Raw genomic sequence first — 12000 nt, forward strand, 5'->3', positions numbered from 1 at the left:
AGATTGTAGATGAACTCTGACTTTGGTACGTAACCCTCTTCCTTGTTGTTGGTCCAGCAGGGTGGAGAAGAGGAAGCTACTCGACCCTGTAGGAGCTCTGAAGGAAAAGTTCCTCAGGCCCTCACCACCACTCTTCCATCCACAGGTAGGCTTACAGCACACACACACTTTTCAGATCTAGGAAGGCACTTGGTATAATCTTAAGTAGAAACAATAAACAGTTCTGTGAACAGAAACTACAGCAAGGGAATACCAAACAGGGGAATTGACCTCCAGATATTGCATACAGGCTGATTATTCCCAGATGTTATCGACTATTATTTTCAAACCATGTATTATGTGAAAATACCTCAGTCCTGCCTCCCACGCTGCTGCAACCTGAATTGATAGGGCCCTACGCACCATCATTCCACAGTGTTGATGTTATTTTCTCAAGGGTTCTGTATGATTTCTTCCTTTGTTTACTGAATGGCGCCTGTGTACCTCGTCACTTCTACCTATTTCAGAAGACACGGTCTGTTATCGCAGCCCCTTTGATAATCAGTCACATTGTTCGACTGTCCCCAGACCCTCCCTACCTCTACAAATCTTGATTACAAGGAATGATAGTATTAATAAAAGAGAGAATAATAACCGTTTGAATTGTAACAAACTGCCTCTCTTGGCCATGCTAATCTTAGTTGTGGCATTGTTTCGTGGACTGGGAGCCCACAGGCCAGCTAATAACTCAACCCCCTCCAAGTTTTTTTTTCTCTGTGGCTGGCTGGCTGGCTAGATAATAGCACCGTGTCCATCAAGGACATCCTGTGTTTGTCTCCAGGAGAATGGGGGGCTCTCGTTGGGGAAACGGTTTAATCTGACCTGGAAATCTGTGTCCTCTATCAACCGTGACTTTGCAATACACTCATTTGGTGCATATGCAGATAGATGCATTTACACATGAACATGCATTTGTATATATGACATTACTTAGTTATTCCTTTTCAAATTAGTGACATAAAAGCTAAAATTAATTGCTCAATTACATTCACCCTTATGACCCACCCATATTCCTCTAAAACACTGTATTATTCATAATAGGATGATAATGATATGATCTGCCTTTTTGAAAGCACCACCTTGTAATTGAGCAGTGGCCCCAGGATGAAATGTTTTCACAGGCTCCCATGTAAAAACGTCTCGTATCAGATTGTCTCAGCTGTGATACTCCCGGTGATACAAACACAATACCTCCACTAATTCAGTCTCATGACGGAATCACCCACTCCCCCTCCACCCGTTCTCAGACTGCGAATAAACACATTGAGACGGAGTGTCTGTCCCTGTGTCTCTCCCGTCCCATATTCACTAAAAAAGGAAGGATGTAAGCTGTTTTTGGCAAATAAACTCCCACATAACTGGCCCCCTTTGTTCACAAGCTTCTGGGGGAAGGGAAGCGGCTATCAGTTGGGGGTATCTCAAACTATATTGTACAGCTCCAATCGTGGCTCTTGAATGCCTCATTTAGGCAGTTTGCCGGCCTGCAACAGTAGCTTTGGCAGAAAAAGGTAAGAGGTAGAGAACAAAGCACTGGGTAAACCTTGGGGGGGAGGGTGTACGGATGGGGCTACTGAAGGAACAGTACTCGAGCACTTGTGAATGTGTTATAGGTCATGGAGGTTACTAGCGTTTAGCACAAACATTAAGGCTAACCTCTGATATACTGCTTCCTGAAAGCTTCCGCTCTCTGTCTCTTTCCCTCACTCCCTGTTTTTTTGACATTGTGTCATTGTGTCTTTGTTTCTAGTGCTTCTCTTTTAACACAAACACACACACACACACACTCACTCGTGTATATATATATATGTGTGTGTATATATATGTGTATATACTTTTCTCAAGGTTTGATTAAAAATCAAACCGATTTCTGTAATGACATTGCTGAACAGCTGTATTGGGGGGGAAAATGTGATCTTTTGATTCGCATCTCCTTATTCTCCTTTCCTATCAGATGTCAGCCATGGAGAACATGACAGAGAAGCTGGAGAGCTTTGGTGCTCTAAAACTAGACGCGCCACCCAATTCACTGCAACACTCGGCTCATCCACTGTTCAACTTCCGCTCACCGCCACCTTCCCTCTCAGATGCCATCCTCCGCAAGGGCAAGGAGCGTTACGCATGCAGGTAAGTGTCCTGTGGTGCAGTGTGGTATATGTGTTTTTGTTTAGATGTTAACATACATAAAACTGAATTATGTTACATGTTACAATGTTTGCAGTGACGATACCATTGCTCAACCATCTTTACTTACTTATTTTTCCTTGCTTTTCTGTCCTTCCTGCCCTCCAGGTACTGCGGGAAAATCTTCCCTCGTTCAGCAAACCTCACCAGACACTTGCGGACACACACAGGGGAACAACCCTACAGGTATTCTATTCTAGTTCAGTCTAGTCTGTTACCTTTATGAAAGGCTCTTTGCTCCCAAATATGCTCTCGTTGATATTTTTCCCTTTGTCTGGTTGTCTTACTGCCAAAATATCCAATAATCTATCTTTGTTTTATTTTAAACAAGATGCTGTATTGGTATCAAGAGGTGGTATCAGCCAAACATGAGTGATCCATTCAACCGTAAATTTAGTTTCTTTGTCATTATAAAATTCAGTGTGTCAGTATCAGTTACATTCATTAAGTTACAACAGACAGTTTTTAGCTATGTCTGGCCTATTTGTACTTAAGAATAAGAATGATCCCCATGAGTTCCACGCCCTGTGGTATAAAGACAACAGAGGGATCAGACTGGAAATTGGTTTTGCCAGATGCCCTGAGTTGAGGTACTGGATCCGATCGGAGAATAAAAACATCATTAGTTAATAATGAAAACTGGATTTAACAAAATACCTTTGGCATCGCAACCACTATGTAGTTTCAATTAATATAATTTTTTTAACTGACTCTGCAGGACTGTAGCTCAGAACTGGCAGCTTATTTGCAAGTATTTTTTTTTATATATAAAAAAGGTCAGCCATAAGGATTGTCTGGACGGGTTGACGGGCAGTCCCTCCCTGCCCACTAAGCCACTCTGCTGCTCTTTTAACCCACATTCACATGCTCCTGTTCTCCTTTGGCAGGTGTAAATACTGTGACCGCTCATTCAGCATCTCATCCAATCTTCAACGCCACGTTCGCAACATCCATAACAAGGAGAAACCCTTCAAGTGTCACCTGTGCAACCGCTGCTTTGGTCAGCAAACCAACCTGGACCGCCATCTCAAGAAGCACGAGCATGAGAACATTCCTGGTCAGTTTGCAATATCTATGATTCGGGGGGAGGGGGACCTGGTATTTTGTGTTATGTTATTGGACTGAATAATGAAGGGCTCGCATTACCCATTTGGAAAATATTAAATCTTCACCTTAATAAATGTTTAGCATGGTGCTGCAAATTATTTAAAGTAGGAAAACCATTATTTAAAGAATTTTCACTTGCTTTTCCTACAACGTTGCCAAAAACATCCTTTTTATGTTTTATGTCCAAAGTGACACCCTAATAAAACAAGGCAACACAATTGGTTTCCACCTTATGCTATTTATTCCCAGTGAAGCCGTGACATCACCAACATACAAACTAAATTTCTCAAATACCAAGGGATGCCATTGTTTGACATGAGTATGTTATTAAGAGGCAATTCATAAACCCATTCATTGTGCCTGACTGACCAGATGTTTTGTTTCTTGCTGTATCCTTGATTAGAGTAAAACTGGAGTAGGCAATAACATCTGCTAAAATTATTCCGTGTAAATTGCAAAGATACAGACTAGGAAAATTGACTAGCTCCCGCTGGCAAAACAGTATATTTGGAGTATATTATATTTTCTTCATGTTATATCTACTCCAACGTTATCCTTAACTTAAACACAAACCGTTTTTAAATTTAAACCCTTAAATCAAAGAAAATTAGCAAAAGAAAAATGCAATACATTGTCTCCAGTAGCCTAATATGAGTATGTAAATGTGATATTCCTCTTTATACTTTTCAGGAAAGGGTTATGTAAAAACATTCAGGAAATTGCAAGAATACAAATGTCAAAATGCACTTCGTCACTGTTTATCTTCTACATAACATACCATAAACATTATCCTGTTTGTCAAAATATGTTCATGTCCATTTTTGAACCAAACCAATCAGCTTTTTGATGTGATATTAAAATGTGAAGACTGTGTAAAATAATATATCTTAATATTTAGAATTTCCTTAAACTCATCTATTATGTATATCTGATGATCATCAAACTAATCCCCCTTATGTGTTTATGTGTGTGTGTGTGTGTGTGTGTGTGTGTGTGTGTGTGTGTGTGTGTGTGTGTGTGTGTGTGTGTGTGTGTGTGTGTGTGTGTGTGTGTGTGTGGTGGGCTGGTGTGCATGTGTATGGATTTGTACGTCTGCACGCTTTCCCCAACAGTGAGCCAACAGTCCGGGATGCTTTCCAACCTAGGAACCACCATCTCCTCCCCAAACTCCGAGCCAGACAATCATGCACTTTTAGATGAGAAGGAGGACTCGTACTTCTCAGAAATCCGCAATTTCATTTCAAACAGTGAGATGAACCAGGCCTCCAGCTCCACGGATAAGAGGTAACAAGAAAAGTTGCTTGCACGGGCCACATTTGTATTGTGATTTTTTTGCAAAGAAAAAAATATTTCTTCTCTTATCATGACATGTGGTCCAGACAGGTATGGAAAAGCAGGAACAAACACACATGTTGTCAACTAAAAGCAACAGTGCTCTTACTACTTCCTTCCCTCCCTCCCTCCCTGCACACAACATCATAGTGTACATGCTAGTACTTGGTGCACAGTGATCTCTAGTGGCGTGATTTTGTATGGTAATAGTCAGAGTTGTGTCCTAATTCCATACCACATACTAACAGTAGGTTAGGATGAACCGTTTAATCTGCAACAGCAACTTTTAAATGCCATTGCTAATTACATTGTAATTTGCGGCCACACGACCCGATCCCGGATTAGCGGAAGATAATGGTAGATGGATGGATGTTAATTAAATATTACAAAAATAAAACAAAACGTTTTTTTTTCTTTCCATCTCCAGTTTGATACATTTCAGCCATATCACACATTTTATTAAAACTCTCTTTGTGACAAATAGCAATTTATACCTGCTGTATGCCTCTGTAATTAGTCAATTACTCTGCTTACCAGTAACTCTAGCAGGAGTGATCATCCTGTGTGTCTTTTTTTCCTGCACTCTAAGAAACACAACTTGCTTGGAAAACTATGAAAATGGCTAGGTCTATTTTTAAACCTAACTGCCAATGGACAAAAAGCTTTCTGCTTTGAGTCCTGAAATGCTTTCAATGTTAGTAGCTCAGTTGGTGGGAAACTTTCAGGCAAGAGAGGGTATCGGAAAAGAAAAGGAGGATGAAATGTTTTTCTCTTTCAGTCAGTGGTTTGCCTCTTTCCTTGACTCTATATACTCTTCATCTCTTCCTCTTTCAATGTGAATTCCTTTCGGGTAGTCTCACTTTCTGTCTGTCTCTTCTTCCATCATCCCCCCTCCTTCTTGTCAACACATATTATGGCCAGCAGACCCAGTGGCAATTTAGCCCCTCTGCCATCTGGGATCAATACCGAGTCTCATCCACAACAAGCTGGTCTGACATTTTAATATCTGTAATTCAGGCTAAGTATTATGCTTTCTGTCCTCCCACCAGACAGCCCACTGTTTATTCTCCCTCTGAGTGACTGAAGTCAAAAGCCGAACACAAACACACATTCATGGATGACTATCTGTAATCGCTCTTAACCGCCCTCGCAACATAGTTTCTTCCCCTTTTAAAAAATTTCAGCTTCATAGCCAGTCAAAATAGAAGTCCATGGTAGGTTTTGTTTTCACATGAAAACTTTGTTTGACCAGTTTTCAAGCTGGGGACGTCGTAGATGCTGATACAGCCCTGCTTTTCTGAGGGTGGGAAGTTTCAAACAAAAAAGTTAGAGGTTTTAGATGTACACAGATATTGCCAGCGCGCAGTGGAGGTATTTGTCTCCTCTGGACCATAGTCCAGGTCATAATTAGGGCTGGAATGAGGATCCAGGCTATGGCTTGAGCTCTATGGTTTGGATAAAACTACATTTGGAGCTAGTTCCTTGTCTGGGACTGGGCTACAGTGGCTGGCAGTTTGAACCCTGAGGGGGACTCAGGTTGAGGCACATATCTAGGAGATCCACTGATGATGGAGCTCTTCCCCCTTACCGATATATCCATACCCCCAGCCCGCTAACACAAACACCCAACTGACGTGTTTAGACTAAATGACAAAATCCAGGGCCCCCTATGTCAGAGCTACGCTTCTTTCTCTGTACACAGACATGGACTTTTCCCCCGCCAACCAGCTCTGCAATTTGATTATGGTGATATTTAATCTAGATTGAAAGAGGAGAACTTTTTCCCCCCTAAAGTCCCCCTAACCGTATTTACCCACCCACTGTGTGTGACCCAATCCTGTCCCTGTGCACCCCTTCCCAGAGGTAATCCTGTCTGATTTGATAAATGTCCACTGTGTGGCAAAAAATGGAAAGGGTAAATTTGCCGTCCCAGAGGAAATGATATCATGAGCCATGACATCGTGGTCTGGGGGTGATGGAGGGGGGAGTTTGGGATACTGGCTGGAAAATGTACAGATGGCAGGTCATAATGGTGGTGTGCTGATAGCCTGTTTGCAGATCAGCCATCGTCTTCCTTCAGTCACACAAAGTATGTTCCACCATTACAGGGTGTAGAGGAACCAGTCTGAAGCGGGCCATCTCCTGCTCTGTTTCTGAGGAGCTGGCCAATTAATCATGTGTGGCCCGTTTGAAAAGTGCTCCAGGCAGACTTTCAGCACCCATGTTGTTTGTGTGGACACTGGAATTGGACTATGCATGCTGTCAACACATTGTTTATGTTTCTCTCTCTGCTTGTGATGAGTCACGCCTTTAGATGGTTGAGAAATGGTAACAGCCTCCCTGCTCAAGACTGGACATAGCGCTCAGAGAACAAACTAAAATAATAAGTCCTTCTCACTTTTGGATTACTGTTGGTAAACAATAAAAAGAGCACTCAGCAATGTGAATTTGCAAATTTGTAAAAAGAAACATTTTTAAAATCAAAGCAGTAGAACCAGATATTCTCTCTTTTTAGTTCCTCTATGCATCTTTGAAAAACCCTGGGTACTACATCTTTTTTCTTAAGGCCTCCTTGACTGGCTAGGTAGACTGCTCACATTCATACAGTTCTTCCAGAAACTAAGAGAGCTGGCTAAAAGTTGCTCTAAGAGGCAGAAACGACTGGAGACAGTTATTATTTTTGCCTTTCACAATTTTAGAAACCTTTTTTTTTGCTTTTGTAATAATGTTTGAGAATATGCAGCGCCTCAGACTGGATAAATAGACCTTTACATGAGTTCTAAATGCCTGTGTCTTATACTGAAATGTCACTAGTGTGGGAGGAAAATTGTTTTTCTGAAACAGTAACACTTCCTGTCTACTTTCATCCCTCTGTAGATCAGACCAGGCAGAGGAGGAGGAGCAGCCACCAAGCCACAGTTTGTCCAACTCCAAACTAGGGCTCCAGGGCCTGGAGGAGGAGGAAGAGGAAGTGGAGGGCGACGATGAAGAGGAGGAGGAAGGCAGCCTGACAGAGAAGTCTCACGACGAGGCGCCCGAGTCCCCGAGTCCCGTCACAACAGGAGTGTATGAGGAGGACGAGGAGGAGGAAGAGACGGAGACGGCTCCTTTAGCTATGAGCTATGAACACACTCGCAGGTATTCATTTCGTTAACTATAGAAAGCCGCATAAGTTGAGGGTTCATGGACTCTTTACATAAATCTAAATTCAACAACCACAGCAGTTGTACACCATATATTGTTTCTATAGACAAACATCTATTTATGTTTATGCCCTTTATAGATTCTTTTATTGTAACTAATGTCAGTACTAAAACAAGGCTACACCCTAAGAAGGATGGACAGAAGGAAAACATAAACTGAATATTTAGATTCCCTTCACAGATACCCAAAACTCAGTTTAAGTTTAGCAAATGTGGGGTCAGCTTCTTCTCCTACTCTTCTCTCCTTTTTCCTTTCCAAATTTATTCCCTCTGCCTGTCCTTTTATTAATCGTACCTCTCCTTTTCTCTTCTCTTCATGTTATCTTTCACCTAAACTTCCTCCTTTAAATTTCAATCCCACCTCCATTACAATCACTTTCCCTCTATCTCCTATGTCCATCTTTACATCCATTTACTCATCCATTCATCCACCAATCCACCATTCAATACTGCCCTATTTCTGCCATCCATCCATCCATCCATCCATCCATCGGTGTGCAGGTGTATAGAGGAGCAGGGGTCTCTCTTGGACCTGGAGGGTCTGCCCAGCTTTCCCAAGAGCCTGGAGGGGTTACGTAAAGCAGCCAGTGAAGAGCAACCCTTTGATGTTAAAGACATATTTAACACTTCGCTAGAGTCGGAGGCATTGAAAGAGACATTGTACAGGCAGGCTAAAACCCAGGTATGTGACTGGCTTTTGGATGTCCTCTAAAAGAGGGAGGGACAGAAAAGACTTGTTCTGATAAGACAGGAGGAAGGGCAAAGTGTGTCCTGTGCATAAATAGATAAAGGGCTGAGATCCTTTCACATTTTCAGGTGCTTGATAAAAGAAAAGGTGGCTGAAACTGTAGCTAAAAATCGCCTCTTGTCCTGCCCCCCTCACGTCTTTTCCTTTCTCTTAACCTACTAACATATTACCTATAAACTGCTCTTATCTCTTCTGTGACCTTCAGCCTTAACACATTCTAATGACGCATAATTACAATTGATATTATAATAACCAGTGGTCTGGGAACATGGCAACATTGCCAGTGGAGCAAGAAAGCCAAGCAGTCAGACAATCTTGAAATAATGGCCAAAGCTACAGAAATTAGACCTAAGGTGTAATAGATCAAAATAGTCATTTATTTTTCTGACAGGTCACTGGACAAGAGAAAATTTGTGTTTGAAAACATTTAACCATATAGTTTCCTCTTGTTAAAAGTCACCTGTTTTCTCCCGCAGGCTTATGCAATGATGCTGTCTCTCTCAGAGAACAACCCTTTGCACGCGCCCTCCCAGAACTCTCTGGATGCTTGGCTGAGCATGGGAGGTGGACCGTCTGAGACAAGCAGCTTTCACCCGCTCAACCACATCTAGATGAGAGAGAGAGAGAGGAAGAGAGAGAGAGGAAGAGTAGGAGAAACATAAGTTTTGCAAATGGGTAGATACAAGAGACTGGTTGGACGTGAATATTGAGAATATGTGGAGACCGGAGAAGAATTCAGTGTCACATACATTCAAGATAGAAAGAATATATTTGTGTGGATATGTGTGTTCATTTGTGTGCGCGTGTTTGTGTGTGAGTGTGAGAGAGAATGAGGAGGGAGAATTTGCCCCTATAGGTGAGGCGTCTCGCAAGACTCTATCAAAGAGAAAGCACTGCTAAGCTCCTGTTGATGTGAAGGACATGATGAATGCTTCTCAACAGCATTGACACTCTGCATTTTTCCTCCAGTCCACAAGGCTCACCCCAGCACCACAGAGACCCTACGTAAGGCTCTCTTAAAGACACTTAATGACGAGTATGTCTCTAAAGTCTGTGTACACGGCCTACTACAAGCACTGCAGCATCAGCACTGCATTAGCACTGAGTGTCCACAAGGTGGTGGTGTTTCACTAGGAACATAGTGGGCGCGTGCACTATTGTCTCCAGGTTTCCGCCACCAATCATGGGCAACTCATTTACTGATCTTGTTTCAGTTATAACTGCAGAATCAACATTAGCACCACACTAAATGTTACTTGAGGAAATGACAGTTCCAGTAGTTGGTTGATTTTTTTGAGTGATTACATGGTGAATGATGTTCAATGTTCAAATGTGCACAGCAACTGGTGATTTTAATGAGTTATGTGGGACACTAGCCATTGTAACTGGTTACCCAATTTGATCATGCTGAAAATGAATTTAAATCATACTCAAAGAATGAGGAAAGTCTTTCTCTGCTTGTTTATTTCATCGTCATTTGTTAATTTTATTTTAGTTTCTTTCCTCTTAGATACCACAGTATTGTTTCTTTGTAGGCACCACCGTGCTAAATTGTTAATATAATTATTTTAGAGAAGGACCAAAATCGTATGATATTGTCATATGATGTACAAAATAACCTAGATGTTCATAGCAAGAGTGGTATGTGCCAAATAACCCATAGAAAATGTTTTGTTCTCTGACAATCATTTCATTTCCAAGGGGCTTGCCTTTGCTGTCATAGTTTGTTTGTTTTTTCTTACTACGCTCTTATAAATTTGATTTCTGAAGTGTGTGTATGTATTTATTTTTGGTTGTTTTGTCATGACTGGAGGAGTAAAAATGAAGAAAAGTCATTTTATCCCTCTTTTCTTGTTGCTGAAGGAATGAACGCCTACCAGAACACGAGGGAGATTCTGAATCTCTGGTTTTGATGCGTTAGTGTGCCAAAATGGAAAGAACCCATGAAATTAATTGTTTTATTTATAGTGAAAGATAGTTGTAGTTAGTTTTAGATCCTATTTGGCATTGTAACGTCCTGCAGTGTTTAGTTGTTGTTTTTTTTATTCAGTTCAACCCAGTATGCTGAATGCATCTTATTCAAATCGCTTCAAATATTATGGGGGGGCGTCCAGACCTGGACAATTTTCACTATAAATGTCAGAAAGGGGCATTACATTGTCAAACTATTGAATCTAACTAGTTTCTACCACATTAAGCTCCCTTTTCCCTCTGTTTTTCATTTGATACATGTAGTGTAACCAGTGAATATTTTCTTTTAAATTAGTTGTCCTATATAACACAATCCAAAAGTCTAAAACGGTCATATCTGCATGAACATCTGGTCTTCACTGCATTGGAGTGACAAAATTGCTGGTCATGCAAGAAATAAGGCAAGGACTCATGAGACCAAAACAAGAGAGTCAACTAAACACAGATAGTGTTAAAACACACTGTCATTCTGCTGGTCCATCCTTCCAACACATGTAAAAAAAAAAAACAAGAGTCTACTTGATTCTAGATGGGGAAAAGAGAAACACTTGATCATGAGTATAACTTTATATTCCCTGTTCTACTTGTGAGATCATACTGAAAGCTCTACAAGGTAGCTGTGCCATGGAGGGCATGAGTCATTTACTGTAGATAACTGTAGATAGCTGCAGGAGGCAGGGGGGGTAAGCATTGTTGATCATTGTTGCCTTGATCCTTCCTGCGTACTGGGACTTTCAGAACTAAGCCTGATGCTGTATTTTCAAATTTAACCATATGGGTCCAAGCCATAAATTGATCAGGCTTACGTCTCTAGAACTTAGAACACAGATACATTTTCTGGCTAGTTTCACTTTTAGCAAATGAGCAACTCCTGCTCAATAGGAGAAATAAAATAAAAAAAATCTGAAACAGAAGCACTGTAATTTTTCTTCACCACAGCAGGTGGTAGTGTGATGCTAGGACTGATGTGTCATCTCATTTTTCTAAAGACAGAAGTCTTTTTTTTATATAATTCTACTGAATGAGATTTCATTCATGGTAAACACATTGTTTTCCAACTCATGGTTATAAAATGTAAAGACTTGGGTTGCTAAGTTTTTAGTTGACTATATGTAGTAATTCATGTCATGGACTACTGTAATAAGTACGCGCTGTGTAAAGCAAAGGAACTGAAGGCATTGAAGTATTCCATTTTGCCAACTTCAGAAAGTATTCTGGCAGATGGTCGCTGACATATGTTTCAGCATGATAGAACATGGTTGCTGTTTTCCCCCCACTGTTACAGGAGATAGTAAAAATATACATATTGTTTCTTTTTAACTGTATAGTATTTTAAAGAATGAAAAACAATGATGCATTTGTCTGAAGAAAAAAATCATTGAAAAATATGGGTTTAAATGGATGGTGCTTGTTTTGTTT

At 40.9% G+C, this 12000-nt stretch overlaps 1 protein-coding gene across 8 annotated transcripts in view; it reads left to right on the forward strand.

Moving 5' to 3' along the window:
- Positions 1–10379, forward strand: part of prdm16 (PR domain containing 16) — a 141613-nt gene extending 131234 nt beyond the window's left edge. For 6 of the 8 annotated variants that reach the window (XM_046056038.1, XM_046056042.1, XM_046056040.1 and 3 more), the window contains 7 exons: positions 58–145; positions 1991–2163; positions 2329–2406; positions 3108–3277; positions 4440–4611; positions 7537–7797; positions 9087–10379. In XM_046056038.1, the coding sequence (XP_045911994.1) occupies positions 58–145; positions 1991–2163; positions 2329–2406; positions 3108–3277; positions 4440–4611; positions 7537–7797; positions 9087–9099 (955 nt within the window). In that variant the 3' untranslated portion in view covers positions 9100–10379. The remainder of the gene's footprint in view (positions 1–57; positions 146–1990; positions 2164–2328; positions 2407–3107; positions 3278–4439; positions 4612–7536; positions 7798–9086) is intronic. The other 2 variants (XM_046056039.1, XM_046056046.1) reach the window with 1 other exon arrangement.
- Positions 10380–12000: the final 1621 nt, after the last annotated feature.

Source organism: Micropterus dolomieu, linkage group LG08 (genome assembly GCF_021292245.1).
Source record: "Micropterus dolomieu isolate WLL.071019.BEF.003 ecotype Adirondacks linkage group LG08, ASM2129224v1, whole genome shotgun sequence".
Lineage (NCBI taxonomy): Eukaryota > Metazoa > Chordata > Actinopteri > Centrarchiformes > Centrarchidae > Micropterus > Micropterus dolomieu.